This window comes from Cricetulus griseus (genome assembly GCF_003668045.3).
Source record: "Cricetulus griseus strain 17A/GY chromosome 1 unlocalized genomic scaffold, alternate assembly CriGri-PICRH-1.0 chr1_1, whole genome shotgun sequence".
In the NCBI taxonomy this organism is placed as follows: domain Eukaryota; kingdom Metazoa; phylum Chordata; class Mammalia; order Rodentia; family Cricetidae; genus Cricetulus; species Cricetulus griseus.
In genome coordinates, this window is record NW_023276807.1 from 171767939 (window position 1) to 171785808 (window position 17870).

General features: G+C 38.9%; 1 protein-coding gene across 1 annotated transcript in view; it reads right to left on the bottom strand.

Annotated features, from left to right (window-relative positions):
* Positions 1–17870, bottom strand: part of LOC103163600 (cadherin-related family member 3) — an 86845-nt gene that overhangs the window by 23863 nt on the left and 45112 nt on the right. The window contains exons 11-12 of the mRNA XM_035453065.1: positions 14454–14552; positions 3488–3720 (exon numbers count right to left, since the gene is read on the bottom strand). Coding sequence (XP_035308956.1) covers positions 3488–3720; positions 14454–14552 — 332 coding nt within the window. The remainder of the gene's footprint in view (positions 1–3487; positions 3721–14453; positions 14553–17870) is intronic.

A 17870-nucleotide genomic window follows, 5' to 3' on the forward strand; every position in this document is an offset into this window, starting at 1 on the left:
TAAATGGGACCTCCTGAAAAAGCTTCTATAAGGCAAAGGACACAGTCAGCAAGACAAAATGGCAGCCCACAGAATCAAAAAAGATATTCACCAACACCAACATCTGAAAGAGGGTTGATCTCCAAAATATACAAAGAACTCAAGAAGCTAGTCTCCAAAACACCAAACAATCCAATTAAAAAGTGGGGTACAGAACTAAATAGACAATTCTCAATAGAGGAATCTAAAATGGCTGAAAGACACATAAGAAAGTGTTCAACATCCTTAGCCATCAGGGAAATGCAAATCAAAACAACTCCGAGATACCATCTTACTCCTGTCAGAATGGCCAAAATCAAAAACACCAAAGACATTTTATGCTGGAGAGGATGTGGAGAAAAGGGAACACTTCTCCACTGCTGGTGAGAGTGCCAACTTGTACAGACACTTTGGAAGTCAGTATGGCTACTCCTCAAGAAAATGGGAATGAGTCTACCACAACATCCAGCAATTCCACTCCTAGGCATATACCCAAAAGAAGCACATTTATACAACATCTGTTCAACAATGTTCATAGCAGCACTATTTGTAATAGCCAGAAACTGGAAGTAGCCAAGATGCTGCTCAACCAAGAATGCATAGAGAAAATGTGGTACCTTTACACAATGGAGTAAAGGTACTTTTACACATGGAGTAAGGTACCTTTACACAATGGAGTAAAGGTACCTTGCATGGAGAAAATGTGGTACCTTTACACTCAGCAGGAAAAAAAAACAACGGAATCTTAAAATTTGCAGGAAAATGGATGGAACTAGAAGAAACTATTCTGAATGAGATAACCCAATCACAAAAAGACAAACATGGTATGTACTCACTCATTTGTGGATTTTAGGCATAGAATAAAGGATTACCAGCCTACAATCCACACTGCCATAGAAGCTAGTAAACAAGGAGGACCCTAAGAGGCACATACATGGTCCCCTGGCGAAGGGGAAAGGTCAAGATCCCTTGAGCAAATTGGGAGCATGGGAAGAGGGGGGGAGATAGGAGAATGTGAAGGGGAGAAGAGGACGGATGCAGAGGACATGAGGGAGCAGAAAGGTTGAGTCAGGCAAAGAATAGAAGATAATAAGAATGGAGATATCATAATAGTGGGAGACATTTTTGGTTTAGAGAGAAATCAGGCACTAGGGAAATGTCTGGAGATCTACAAAGGTGACACCAGCTAACAATCTGAGCAACAGAGGAGAGGCTACCTTAAATGCCTTCCCCTGATAATGAGATTGATGAATGACTTATATGCCACCGATAGCCCTCGTCCAGCAGCTGGTGGAAATAGAAGCAGACACCCACTACTAATCATCGAACTGAACTGGAATCTAGATGCAGAGAAGGACGAGTGACGAGCAAAGGAGTCCAGACCAGGCTGGCAAAACCCACAGAAACAGCTGACCTGAACATCGGGGAACTCTTGCTCCCCAGACTGATAGCTGGGATACCAGCATGGGACTGAACCAGACCCCAGGAACATGGGTTTTAGTGAGGAAACCTCGGAAATCTGCGGGACCTGCTCTAGTAGTTCAGTACTTATCCCTAGCATAGGTGTGGACTTTGGGAGCCCATTCCACATAGAATACTTCCTGAGCCAAGACACACGGGGGTGGGCCTAAGTGCTATCCCAAAGGATAAGATAGACTCTGATGACACCTTTTGGAAGGCCTCACCATCCATGGGGAGCAGAAAGGATATGTGATAGGTAGGGTTTTAGTTGGGGGGGGGTGATAGGGGAGGATGGGAGGGAGAAGGGAACTGGGATTGTCGTGTGAAACAATCTTGTTTCTAATTCAAATTTTTAAAAAATCTGAGAAAAAAAAAAAAGAACAGAAGCTAAATGTAGCCAGGCCCAGATCACTCAAACACCTTGAGAATGATGCTGGAGCCTAGTCTACTGTGATGTGAAGTGTATGAAGAGGTCATAGGACAGGCAGTGGACTTTTTTCAGGAGTCATTCTGCCAGACTTTAGGGCCACAAGCAGAGACATGGTTCTAGAAAGCAGCCTGCTTTATCAGCCCGAGTACAGGCAATGGGGGTACAGCCAGAATGTTAGAGGTGGATGGGTGAGAAGTGAGATGATAGATTGCCTAAAGGATTAAAGAGCAGATTTGGCACACATGACAGGGAATAAGTGCCCAGATTTTATCCTGTCTCTTTGAGTGGAGTAACCTGAAATATCAAAACTACCTTGCTGTGTGGGATTGAGAATGAATTGTATAATTATAGCTTATTATACACAACACTTGACTTTTGGGGGGTTCTTAAAAATTATACTAAGGTGGTGGTGGTGATGAGGAGGATAGACCTCTCAATTCTGGAGATTGGAGACCTTTCTCCTTTTTCATACTGGGAAGTTGAATTCATTGGCATGATCATTTTGGCACTTGATATACTGAGCTCCCCAAAGGCAAATGTGACAATGTCTTACACTTTTGTAGCCCAATATTCTGTACATAAACATTTAATAAATGTTCATTAAGATGAAGAAAGAATGAGCAAGTTCTTTATTGTACAGAAAAACATAAATACTTCTTGTAAGAAGAGAGTTACTTGACGTTTCTCAGGTTTTATATTAAATATACTTCTTGTTTTCATATGTAAAACATGAAAGATAATTACAAGTTATAGTGTCCTATATTATGTGAAGAATTGATGTGTCAGTAAGAAAACTGGTCAAGTACCTCATGTTAAAAAATCATTATCGTGACATCCTAAGTCTGTGAACCCTTATAATTCCAGACTCAAGGCTACACCCTCATCCATCTGAAAGTCGTTCTAATCATTGGAGTGAATAGGTCTCATGTTTTCCTCACAGTGATATGCTCACTCAAAAAAACAAAACAAACCCAAAATGTTGCTGTGCAATAACATAACTTTAGCTCCATTAATAGCATGTAATACATAATAAATACAACATCATCTGTGTTTGATATTTTTCAAGAGTCTTTCAACCTTGCTTAAATATTGTAGAGACACACACATTCCTTCAGGTCATTGCTAAAAGAATGCACGTGGCATTGCAAACATTGCCTTGAGGTAGAAGGAAGCATGGATTTAGTGCTAGTTCTGTGGGTCTTATATTAACCCTGGGTTCATTTTCTAAACTCTGTGCCTCAGGTTCCTCATCTGTATGGTGAAAGTGAGTAGAATACTGTCTATTTCATATGTTAAAGTAGGCATTAATCTCCTCACATCTCTGTTGTCCAAAGAGATTCAGGTTACACTTTTGAAAATACATTCACACCAGAGACAGAGGTTAGCCAGTCCCTCCTTTCCCATCCAGACTTCCAAAGCTAAGTTCATGCAAAAGTTATAGAATGCTTGAGAAGTAGGAGAAATTCACAAGTTTCTTCATTCCCTAACACTCATATCACCTGAACACCCCAATGTGACAAATTAGAACTTAATACGTTGCTCAGTCATATAGACACAAAACAGCATCTTTCTACTTACCATGGCCACTGCAGTCCGTGGGTGAGCTCTGTCACAATCCACAGCTTGCACTGTGAGGTTATATTGCCTAACAGACTCATAGTCTGGCTGACTGGTGAGTTCAATCACTCCAGACAAAGGGTGAATCCAGAACCTTTGTACAGCCTGGACGTCTCCTTTGATGATCTTGTATGTCATACAATTTGGTGGGTGATCCTCATCAATGGCAGCCACTTGTCCAACTTTGTAAAAGGCTGCCAATGTTTTACAACAATGTTTATTTTTCTCATATATATTTCTCATACATATTTCTCATATATAATTTTTCAAATGATAACCTGGATTTTCCCAAGTGATAACCTAGAATCTTTTGTGTAATAATGACTGTTTGAAGATTAACGCTCCACATGATGACACATAGATTTACAGAGAATCTTCAGCCATTTTAGACCACTGGTTCCTCTCAAATGAAACAATTTAAAATAACTTTGTAAATCTAATAATTAGCTTCATCTATCATTATGCTGACATTAGTGGAAGATAATGTTCAGAAGCCAGACTCTGAAACCAGAATATCTAGTTTACAAATCTCAGTCTCTAACTTACCAGTATTACAGTGGACAATTGTGTAGGCCTCCTTGTTTTTTTCTTTCTTTGCAAACTAAGCACAGTAACAGTATGTACCATAAAGACTTGTAAAGATCAGGTGAATTAAAATACATAAAGCACTTATAGTAATAGCAAATGCCAAATAAGAATTATTTATTATTTACATAGTTCTCTCATTGAGTCTTCCCAACAGCCTTATGGCAGTAGTGCTACCGTCCCAATTCTACAGATAAGAAATTGAGACCTTGTGATGTTAACTCTCAGGGCCACAGAACTAGTTGTAGTAGAGTCAAGCTCAAGTCTGAGTCTAGTAATTCTACAGCCTGATTTAAAATAGCTTCTGAATTCTTCCGGTTAATAGTATTCACATACAATCTTTCAGAAGAATGATAACTACAGTATATTGGTTAAATTCATATGCCAAAAGTATTTGTCCTTCCTGTGTTCACATTACTAGCCATGCAGGCAACCCTAGCACTCTGGCTTGTGACTTGCTTTGATCGATAAGATATTAATGAACCTGGCACAGGCAACAGTATAAGAAGCATTTGAGAGATCAGATTGACCTTTGTCCACCCTCTGCCCTCAACCTCCCCAATCACCCCCGACTGGCTTCTGCCTGAGCCACCCCCCACCACTAGAGTGGACCTGCCCTGACTGGAAGGACCACTCTGAGTATGGACACATCTCACACTTGTCTGCCCACCGCCCTCTGCCCTCCTGCTGCCGCCTGAGCCTGCTGCCTTAGCCTGAGCCCTCTGCCTGCTGCCTGAGAGAGAGAGACCCCACCTGCTCCCACTGGAAGAAGGGATGGGAAGAAGACAGAATAAGAACACACTCAACAACAGAAAGACCAATATGACACAACCAGAATCTAGGAACTCCACACCAGCAAGAACCGAAAAGCACAAAGCAGAGGATGAAAAAGAGATAGACCCTAAAAATTATATTATGAAGATGATAGAGACCATTATAGAGGAAACAAGAAAATCCCTTAAAGAAATAGAAAAAAAACAAGCAAAAAATTACATGAAATGGAGGAAAAGACAAACCAAAATTTTAAGAAATAAACAAATCTCTTAAAGAATCTAAAGAAAGTCAAGAAAAAAAAAAAAACCAAACAAGTGAAGGAAACAATTCAAACAGTTCACAGTTTGAAAGTACAATTAGAAACAATAAAGAAAACACAGAATGAGGAGATGCTGGAAATAGAAAAGCTGGGTAAATGACCAGGAACCTCTGATGTAAGCATAACCAATAGAATACCAGATGGAAGAAAGAATCTGAGGTGTTGAAGATTCATTAGAGGATATACAGTCATCGACCAAAGAAAATCTCAAGTCCAACAAATCCCTAACACAAAATATCCAGGAAATATGGGACACCGTAAAAAGACCAAACCTAAGAATAATAGGTATAGAAGAAGGTGAAGAAATTCAGCTTAAAGGTACAGAAAACTTATTCAACAAAATCATAGAAGAAACTTCCACAACCTTAAGAAGGATATGCCTATGAAAGTACAAGAAGCTTACAGAACACCAAATAGATTGGACCACAAAAAGAAGTCCCCTTGCCACATAATAATCAAAACACCAAACTTACAGAATAAAGAAAAATATTAAGAGCAGCAAAAGAAAAAGGCCAAGTAACATGCAAAGTCAGACCTATCCGAATACACCTGACTTCTCGATGGAAACTTTGAAAGCCAAAAGTTCCTGGATAGATGTTCTACAAACGTTAAGGGAACATGGATGTCAGCCCAGACTATGGTATCCAGCAAAGCTTTCAATCACTACAGATGGAGAAAACAAGATATTCCATGACAAAACCAGATTTAAGCAATACATATCCACAAATCCAGCCCTACAGAATTTACTTGAGTGAAAACTCCAATGTAATGAAGATAACTACGCTGAAAAACCATAGGCAATATATAATCCCACTTTACCAAACACCAAAAAAGTGGGGAAATCCACACACAATAACACCACCACCAACAAATCCAAAAAGACAGGAATCAACAATCAATGCTTATTAATATCCCTCTATGTCAATGGTCTTAAGTTGCCTATAAAAAGATACAGGCTAACAGAATGGATACAAAGACAGAATCCATCCTTCTCTGCATACAAGAAACACATCTCAACTTCAAAGACAGAAGGTACCTCAGGATAAATGGTTGGGAAAAGATTTTCCAATCAAATGGACCCAAGAAACAAGCTGGTGTAGTAATCCTAATATCTAACAAATTAGACTTCAAAATCAATGAAGTCTAAATCAATCAAAAGAGATGAAGAAAGGCATTTCATAATTATCACAGGAAAAGTCCATCAAGATGAAGTGTCAATCCTGAGCATCTATGCCTCAAATACAAAGACACCCACATTTGTAAAAGAAGCATTTCTAAAGCTCAAATAACATATAAAATCTCACACACTTACAGTAGGAAACTTTAACACCCAGCTATCACCACTAGATAAGACCACCAGACAGAAACTTAACAAAGAAACAAAATAACTAACAGATGTTATGACCAAATTGGGTTTAACAGATATCTATAGAACATTCTATCCGAACACAAAAGTATATACCTTCTTCTCAGTGCCACATGGAACCTTCTCTAAAATTGACCACATAGTCTGCAATGTAGCAAACCTACACAGATACAAAAAAATTAGAATAACCCCCTGTATCAAATCAGACCACCATGCTTTAAAGATAGAATTCAACAACAACACACATTGCAGAAACCCTATAAACTCATGGAAATTAAATAATGTGCAATTGAACTATCCTTGAGTCAAGGAACAAGTAAAAAAAAGAAATTAAAGACTTCCTAGAATTTAATGAGAATGAAGACACATCATACCCAAACCTATGGGACACTTTGAAAGCAGTGCTAGGAGGAAAGTTCATAGCACTAAATGCCCACATGAAGAAACTGGAGAATAGTCACACTAGAGAATTAACAGTGCAACTGAAACCTCTAGAACAAAAGGAAGCAAACTCTCCCCAGAGGAGTAGACACCAGGAAATAATCAAACTGAGGGCTGAAATCAATAAAGTAGAAACTAGGAAAACACTACAGAGACTCAATGAAACAAAGAGTTGGTTCTTCGAGAAAATCAACAAGATAGACAAACCTTTATCCAGACTAACCAAAAGGCAGAGAGAGAGAGAGAGAGAGAGAGAGAGAGAGAGAGAGAGAGAGAGAGAGCCTGCTAATTAACAAAATCAGAAATGAAATGGGGGACATAACGATGGACAATGAAGAAATCCAGAGAATCATCAGGTAATACTTTGAAAACCTGTACTCCACAAAATTCAAAAATCTACAGGAAATAGCAACTTACTGGATAGATATCACATACCAAATTAAATCAAGAACAGATAAGCAACTTAAATAGACCTATAACCCCTAATGAAATAGAAGAACTCATCAAAAACCTACCAACCAAAATAGCCCAGGGCCAGATGGTTTCAGTGCAGAATTCTACCAGAAATTCAAAGGAGAGCTAATACCAGTACTCCTCAAATTATTCCATACAATAGCAGCATAAGGGACATTGCTAAGCTCTTTTTATGAGGCTACAATTACCTTGGTACCCAAGGCACACTAAGACACAATGAAAAAAAGAGAATTACATACCAATATCCCTCATGAACATCGATGCAAAAATATTCAACAACAACATACAGACAAATTGAATCCAAACACACATCAGAGAAATCATCCAGCATGATCAATTTGGCTTCATCCCAGGAATGCAGGGATGGTTTAGCATATGAAAATCCATCAATGTAATCCACTATATAACAAACTGAAAATAAATGACATGATCATCTCACTAGATGCTGAAAAAGCCTTTGACAAAATCCAATACCCCTTCATGATAAAGGTCTTGGAGAGATCAGGAATAACAGGAACATACCTAAACATGATAAAAGCAATATACAGCAAGCCGGCAGCCAACATCAAATTAAATGGAGAGAAACTCAATGCAATTCCTCTATAATCAGGGACAAGACAAGGCTGTCTACTCTCTCCATATCTCTTCAATATTGTACTTGAAGTCATAGCTAGAGCAATAAGACAACAAAAGGAGATCAAGAGGATACAAATTGGAAAGGAAGAAGTCAATCTTTCACTATTTGCAGAGGATATGATAGTTTACATAAGTGACCCAAAAACTCTACCAGGGAACTACTACAGCTGATAAACACCTTCAGCAAAGTGTCAGGATACAAGATTAACTCAAAAAAATCTGTAACCCTACTATATACCAATGACATATTGGTGGAGAAAGAAATCAGAGAAGCATCACCCTTCACAATTGCCACAAACAACATAAAATACCTTGGGGTAACACTAACCAAAAAAGTGCAAGACCTGTACTGTAAGAATTTTGAGTCTCTAAAGAAAGAAATTAAAGAAGATACCAGAAAATGGAAAGCTCTCCCATGCTCTTGGATAGGCAGGATCAACAAAGTAAAAATGGCAATCTTGCTAAAAGCAATCTACAGATTCAATGCAATTCCCATCAATGCAATTTTTCACAGACCTTAAAATAACTGTACTCAACTTCACATGGAAAAACAAAAAACCCAGGATAGCCAAAACAACCCTGTACAATAGAGAAACTTCCAGAGGCATCACCACCCCTGACTTCAAGCTCCATTATAGAGCCATAGTTCTGAAAACAGCTTGGTATTGGCACAAAAAATAGACAGGTTGACCAATGGAATCGATATGAAAACCCTGATATTAACCCACACACCTATGAACACCTGATTTTTGACAAAGAAGCTAAATTTATTCAATGGAAAAAAATAAATTATCTTCGATAAATGATGCTAAATAAATGGTGCTAAATAAATAAATGGATTCGGACATGTAGAAGATTGCAGATTGATCCATGTCTATCGCCAAGCACTAAACTTAAGTCCAAATGAATCAAAGACCTCAACATAAATTCAGCCACACTGAACCTCCTAGAAGAGAAGGTAGGTGGCACCCTTGAACAAATTGGTACAGGAGACTGCTTTCTGCTTTCATAACACCAGTAGCTCAAACATTGAGATCGACAATTAATAAATGGGACCTCCTGAAACTGAGAAGCTTCTGTAAAGCAAAGGACACAGTCAGCAAAATAGCAGCCCACAGAATGGGAAAAGATATTCACCAACCCCACATCTGACAGAAGGCTGATCACCAAAATATACAGTGAACTCAAGAAGCTAGCCACCAAAACACCAAACAATGAACAATGCAATTAAAAGATGGAGTGCAGAATTAAATAGAGAATTCTCAACAGAGGAATGCAAAATGATTGAAAGACACTTGAGAAAGTGCTCAACATCCTTAGCCATCATGGAAATGCAACTCAAAACCACACTGAGATACCATCTTACTCCTGTCAAAATGGCTAAAATTAATAACACTAATGACAATCTTTGCTGGAGAGGATGTGGAGAAAGTGGAACTCTCCCCAATTGCTGGTGGGAGTGCAAACTTGTACAACCACTTTTGAAAGCAGTATGGTGATTTATCAGGAAAATGGGAATCAGTCTATCTCAAGATCCAGCAATCCCTCTCTTGGGCATATACCCAAAGAATGCATATTCATGCAATAAGGACATATGTTCAACTATGTTCATAGCAGCATTATTTGTAATAGCCAGAACATGGAAACAACCTAGATGCCCCTCATCTGAAGAATAGATAGAGAATATGTGGTATATTTACACAATGGAGTACTACTCAGCAGAAAAAAAACAATGAAATCTTGAAATTTGCAGGCAAATGGATGGAACTAGAAGAAACCATCCTTAGTGAGGTAACCCAATCACAAAAAGATAAACATCGTATGTATTTACTCATTTTTGATTTTTAGACATAGAGCAAAGCATCACTATCTTACAATCCACACTTCCAGAGGATCTAGGAAACAAGGAGGACCCCAAGAGAAGATTGCATAGTCCCTCGAAGAAGGGGATGGGGACAACAAATTGGAGCCTGGGTGCAGGGAAAGGAAAGAGAGTCTTCATCCAGTTGCTGTCTGAAGCAGCAACAGACACCCACAGCTAAGCCCTGAACCATACTACTGGAATTCATTTGTAGAGAGGAAGGAGGGTTGAGCAAAGGAGCCAAGACAGGGATGGAGAGACCTGCAGAAACAGTGGACCTGACCTACTGATATAATGGAGACCCTATTCATAAAGCTGGGGAAACAGCATTGGACCAAACCAAGTCCTCTGAATGTGGCTACCAGCTAGGAGTCCAAGACAGTCTACGGGTCCTCTAACAGCAGAGCCAGACTTTATCCCTAGAGCATAAATGGACTTTGGGAGCCCATTCCCTATGGAGGGATACGATTGCAGCCCAGATCCAACAAGGAGGGTCTAGTCCCTCCCCCCAAACAATATGACAGACTTTGAAGGTCCTTGGTGGAGGGCATCACTATCCCTGGGGAGGAGTCAGAGGGTGGATTGGTGTGGGTTGGGTGGGGAACATGGGAGGATGGGAGGATGAGGGAATGGGGGGAATGGATATGTAAATATGAGTAATTAAAAATAAAAAAGAGAGATCAGATTGCCTTTATCTTCCCACATATCACCCCCACACCCTGCCCACACTCGTGATTGTTAGACTGCTCTATGAAAGTGACTCTAGTTGTGACTATACCTCTTTCTTCACTCTGAGAGCATACTTGATTTAGCCTAAGGATTAAAGGACGAAAGAGAAGCCAAAGTAACCCAGTCATCCCAACCAAACCAGGACAGAGCACTGAAAACCAGCTGACTCCCACAAGTTTCAGCAAAAGCAGAAAGGTATTCCAATTCTCGGATGAGTGCGCTGGGAAAAAAATTGTTTATTGCTGTGTTACTCTAACTTTTATGGAGTTCATTACATAGCATACTTATGGCAATAAATTACAGCTATGATAGGTCTCTCTTCAATCATTTTATATTTAAATTAAAAATTGTGATACATGATTATCCAGCTCACCAACAGGTATATGGCTGTTTCCACTGAGTAATGATGAAGAAGAAAACATTTCATGTGCTATCCCATCACTGTCAACCTCAAAGGATATTTTCTTATCTGGCATCCTCATTTAATCAAGATTCATCTCTTGTAATGAACTATTAAGTAGGCCGTGAACACAGCTTATGATATCAACAACAGAAGAAGCACATTCATGGAAATGGTTTCTTATATGGCAGTTCCAGAATAGAAAGCTTCTACTGCTACTGCTTGAGTGAGAGCAACATTATTAAGAAAAAGGTACTGCAATGGATACCATGGCCATGGAGAAGAGACAACCAGTAAAAGTGGTCTCTGTCTTACAGACATGGAAAATGATGGGATCGTTTCCATATTTAACACCTGGCTAAGTACAGGGGGAAGTGTATTATTCTGAAGGTGTAAAATTAACCTTTCAATAAAGTCTAAATATTATCTTGAGCATCTTTAGTTGAATTTTAAATAGCATAATTATGGAGCTCTGAATACTGCCAAACCTCATCAAAATTACTAGAAACAAAATACATTTTCCCTAGTGGCCTGTAACCCAGCTGATTCAATTTCTGTGTTTCTTCTAAGTCACTACTGATAAAGGAGTTCTTTGCCCACATCTATTTCTCCTTCATCACATGTTATCAATATTTTTTGGCTTTTTGAGACAGAATTTCTCTGTGTAACAGTCCTGGCTGTTCTGCTTTGTAGACCAGGCTGGGCTCTAACACATAGACAGCCACCTACCTTTGCTTCCCAAGTTCTGGAATCAATATTCTTTTACCTTAAATATTATAGATCTCCATAATTGTAATTTTCATGTTATCTACTAGATATATTTAAGTCCTCTGTACAAACCAACTCAGCATGGAAAAAATTCTACTAATGTGGGTATTTGTTTTCAGCTGGCCTGAAACTTGCTGTGGAAACCGGCCTGGCCACAAACTCACTGAGCTCTGCCTGCCTCTGTCTGCCAAGTGCTGAGACTACAGGCAAGTCCCACCATGCCCAGCTCCTTAGTGTTGTTTTTAAATATCCTCAAAGTCTATAGGCGTAACATTTGATATTGTGAGGGGAGTTTGTGATCCGAGTAGTTTGACATTTTCAATTTCCTCCTAAGGGTAGTCTGAGCTACAAAGGTTTTGTCTTTTCTGTAAATATCTTAATATGTACATATATATGTATGTAACAACAATTAATAAAAACAGGTCACACATTTGAAAGAGAGCAAGAAGAAAAACAGACAAAGCTTTAGAGAAAAGAAAGGGAAGAGAGAAATCATGTAATCATATTATAAAAATAAAAGAAAAAAAATAATTCAAGATGATTATGAAACAAAACAAGCAAGCAAACAAAAATCCCAATGCTCCAATTCCATTCAGGAATATTTTTTTTGACAAAAGAAAAAGAGGAAGGAAGGTGTTTCAGCATACTGAAAACTGCCTTTACTCACTGGGGAGACATCCCCAGTGTAGCTATCATTGGCAGCAGGAAAAGAATCGAGCTACTAGGCTGGAAAGATGGCTCAGCAGTTGAGAGCATACAATGCTCTTGTAGAAGGCCAAATTCAATTGCCCAAACCCATGGTTGATGGTTCATAGCTGCCTGTAACTCCAACTCTGGGGGAACCTGACACCTCTGGCTTCTGTGATCACCTACACTCATATGCGCATATTCCTATACAGACACATAATAACGATTCCTGATACATGACAACTAACGTGTTCTATGGTCAGCATACATGGAATGTTAGCCATACACACAAGGCTCATCTCAGCTCTATGACATAGTTATTACCCTTACTTTACAGATGAGAACTCAAAAGTACAGTACTTGGACTATAGTTCATTTGCACAAAGCCCTGGAAGCCTTGTGTTTGAATCCCTAGCAACACACACGCGCACGCGCACGCGCACGCGCACGCGCACGCGCACGCGCACGCGCACATGCACACACACACACAGGAGGAGGAGGAGTCATGAAGTTTTCTGTAGAGCATTTCTGGAGTAAGCTGAAGAAAAGATAGCCAACTGCACAGAGACGTCAAAGCCATGAGATGAGAACTGGAGCTTTGAAGCTATTAGTGTCTCAGGCAACCACAGAGCTCAGAGGTGCTGGACACAGAAAGCCTGCAAGGACCCCCATACTGATTGGTGCTCCACCAGAAGCAGCCCCTTCCAGGAACCAGATCCTGTGCTTTTCTCTAAACTTCTTCAAACACAAAATGGTAATGATTTTCCAAGTCTCAAGAAAGCTCTTTTCCCAAGCCAAATATTTTTAGATCTTTCAGAACTTTTCTGTGCCCTGGTCCAGTAGACAACATTTTAAAGAAGGTAGTGATTTTCTATTCAACTGCATAAACTGAATGGAGGGGTGGAGTTTTAAAAGAATAATGGCCTGGCTCTTTTACTGGAGTACTTTGGACAAATGAAAACTTTATCCCAAGATGCCCCTTCTCTTACATAAACACTAGTGTCTCTATGTCAAAACAACATGGATAGTTTATTTTGGATGTTTGTATTTTTGGAAGTTAGCACTTTTATTAAGAAATTAACAAAATTTACTACTCCTCATATTTTATGCTATGAAAAATTAGTTTTTACAAATTCACAATGAAACCCTCCAAGGTACATAGAGATGCAAGCTACACAGAGATCATTAATTTATGGTAGCAGAAACAGGTTTAAAGCCAGTTTCCTTTAACCCCTACATGTATGGTCATTCTGCTACAATTCGGGGTGCTTACAAAGCAGTTTTACTTAATTTCAGGGCACGATCAGTTATATTCCTTGAAGTCAAGTCTGGAGGATTCACTCTCCAGAAATACTGAGAAATGAATGTATTGTTCCTGTCTTTGATGACAGAACCACAACTATTACCATTGCTGCATTTTCCAAATAGAATGAGACTAGCTAGCGTGTCCTAACTCATATCTAATGTAAAACTGTGATAAATGAACCTTAGCCATAATACTGACTTTGGACCTAAAACCTTGACCCCAATTGTTCATGACATCTGTGTTGTATGAATAATAACCACACAGTCCTTACTTGCTGACTCTAGTCATTCTTTGGAGGCAAAATAGGTGAAAATGAAGTAAAGTCAGTAGTGTGCATTTGTCCACCAGAAAAACAAGTCCTAAAACTGACATCAAATGTCAAGGTACCCTTTGGGACATCATCAGGATGACACTCTGAGAATGTCCCAAGAGAAAAGAAACATTTCCCAGAAGGTCTGATGCCCTCAGTGCTCCTACATCTGTTTGTGTTCTGTAAATGCTTGTGCTCCTGTTCCATTGGTCATTCAAAAGGTGTTTCCTTATGGATGAGTTAATGTTAAAGAAATTAGAACATTTCTCACCTCCTGATGTTTCTGGAACGGAAAATGTGTAGTGTGAGGCTTGAAATTTGGGGCTGAAATCATTGTCAGGAGCAATCTCCACAAGAATTGTCACGGTCACTGTAAAATTGCACAGGAAATTAATACTTTTTGTTGTTTTGTTCTAGAAACTGAAACATGTCTCCAGTTACAAAATTAGCAAAGCATTATGAAACAACAGTAGGAGTCTTATACCTCCAAATGATTGGATTTCCACATTGTGTGTTATCAAGGGACCAGTGATGGTTTGAATATGAGATGTCCCCCTCACACCCATGTGTTTAAATGCTTGGTTCCCAGCTGGTGGGATTTTCTTCCATTTGGAAACGTTGTAGACCCTTTAAGAGGAGTATTTTCCTTGGAGGAAGTGGGTCACCAGGGGGGTGGGGAGGTTGGGGTGTGGGGGGGTGGGGGTGGGAGGGTGAGGTGGTGGTAAGCCTTGAGGTTTTACAACCTGGCCCCACCTCCTGTTCAGTCTCTCCTGATTGTGGATGCAAAGTAACTGACTGTTTTCCACTCTGACTGCCATGTTTATTGTCCCGTAATGAACATAAACTCTCCTGTGGAAATATGTAATTATGCATATATTTATAATTATGTAATTATATTTACAGCACATATATAAATATGTTATAATTCTATATAATACATAGTAATGTATAATAATGCTATGCTTTAAAACCTAGAAGTTAAAATTGAGTCTCATAAAGCCCATGTTTAATGCTTGGAATTAACATAAATTCTATGGCCTTAAAGGGGATTTAACATCTAGTAAGCTCATCAATCGATCAAATCAGTGTCTATCTCCTACATTACAGTGTGGATTTAAAGTAAAAAAAAAAGATTGTGATCAAGAAATATTTTCAAATGATAAAATGTTGACAAAAGTAGTTACTATTGGCCAGCCATATTGCTCAGTAGGTAATGATGCCTAATCTCAAGCCTAATGATCTGAGTTTAGTCCCCAAGACTGAAATGGTGGAAGGAGAGAACCTATGCCAGTAAGTTGTCTTCTGACCTCAACATGCATATTATGTCATACCCTACCACCCAACACACATGTAATTAAATAATTAAGTGTAGTTTAAAAACATAAAGCATTTATTGCAGTTTTTCATGTTGCATGTAAAAGAAATTTGGAGCTGACAAGCTAAGGTAGCCTGCTAGAGAGTTGTTGAAAAGAAATATTTTGATATTAAAACATAAAAGGAAGCAACTTGAGGTTTTAAAGTAAAATTATAACATAGTATGCAAAACACTACGTAGGGCATTGGTATAATTGCTGTAGTTTCATAGGAAAGAGACTGAGAGAACAGAATTAAGTTCATGGCCCAACATAACAAAGGTAAAACTTCAAGGAGTAGATACCAGAACAAGCTATATTGGCTAATATCATCTCTGAGACATTAATGTGCCAAACACAAAGTCCTAAATTAAATAAAAATTAAGAAACTTTTATGGCAAGACTTCTTGAGGATCCTGCTCTGCTGGTATTTATTGTGCATCTGTCCAGGGAAGCATTTCTCCCCAGACTTGGCTGGCTATGAAATTCTCCTTTAGCAGATTATCTCTAGCACTCAAGTACAAAAGAATTCTGGTATATCACCTCTCCTAAAACTCTGTGCAATGTAGGTCAAATAGTAAAATTTACCCAGTGATCTATATGACCTTTACTACAGAGACTCTGTGGCCAGCATGCTTCCCTTCCAGCATATTTTTAATTCAAGGATAATGTCTACAACCTTCACCACTATCTCAAGAGTATCCATGATCCCTAAGGAAGTTTGAAGAGTGATATTTTCTAAAAATGAATGGTTTACTTTAAACCTGTACATTTCTTTCAATAAATCCACTTATATGTTGCAAGAGCAGGTGCCATTACAGCTCTGCTATGCTATGATTTTTATTGTATCCATAAAGACTCCAAATTGTGTGAATTAGCTGGCCTATAAAAACAGAAGGAACCAAACATGCAATGTTGCAAGCATATCTTATGAGCAATTACTGTGAATATATTGGCCTGTAAGGACCAGAGGGGATATGTTACAGAGAAAGATGTTTTAGCTCTTTCCTGTTCAAGAAAGGTTCAAATCTGGTGAGATGGGAAAGTTATTTAGCTTTGAGAAAAAAAAAGCATACATCCTAAAAGGTCACTTTTGGCTTCATGATGCTCTACCAATACTATCAAAGAAAACTTAGGAATACTTCTGGGTAAGATGTCATGCCTTGGTTCCTGTCCCCAACATAGCACTTCTCCAGGTAGCTGTATAAGTCTACAAATCACCATTAAAACTAAGTTTCTGTATTAATAACATTTCTGATCAGGGAATAAAGATACTGGAAAGTAGAAACAGTGGAGAAGGGATTTTGACTCTTAGTTAAAGCTTGGAAGGTGTGGCAGGAGGAAGTAGTGGATGCTCATGTCTCAGCAGACCAGGAAACAGAAAGACAGCAGGAAGCAGGATCAAGATGTGGATCTCATGACCCACCCCCAGTGACTGGCTTCCTCCAGCAAGAGCCACTTCAAATTAGTTCCACAACCTCCCAAAACAATGTCACCATCTGGGAACTAAGTGCTCAAACAATGTGGGGAGCATTTCCATTCAATCATAGCAACTCCACTAAAATTCTTGTATCAGTGAATCAAGGACTGGAAGTGCCCTGGGTGTGTTGATTACAGTTCGTGGTTAAGTTCCATTTTGTTGAAAAACAAACACCTTTTATAATTATAGCCATCTACTCCATTAAAGAATTTCTTATTTGTCCCAGATACCTTCTCAGAATCCATCTCAATCCAATGGCCAAGACAAACATCAGCAATGACTCAGAGTTCTTACCCAGCTGTCACCCTCATCCTAGGTTTTTCCCTGCCAGAAAATGCCTTTCTATTATAAAATGTGAGTTTTCTTCCCTAACTTTTGATTTATCATTAATCTTCAGAGGCATTTTGTCAGTGATTTTCAGGTATGAGAGACATGGTGTTAATGGCAGATGTAACCTGAAAATTTTCAGATTATCTCTTCTCAGAAAAAAAAAAATCTCTATAGCAAAAAAAAAAAAAAAAAAAAAAAAAAAAAAAAAAAAAAAAGCAAAACAAAAACAAAGACTGGAACTGCTGAATGAACAAGTAGCAATCCCTTGGGAAACTTGATGTATGTCTTCATTTGCACAAGAGTAAACAAAGAGAAATAGGCATTGGGCAGTTCACTTAGCACAGCACTTCCTCATCACTCCACTAGAGCGGAGTGATCCTTAGCACCCAGCTCAAACATGTCCTTCTAGAGGATAGTAGTTCACTATCAGCAAAGCTACAACTATTAAATCTACAGATGCCTAGGATTTTATAATCAAGCAGTCTGAAACTCACTGCCCCAATGACTCATTTACCACAGGCCGGCA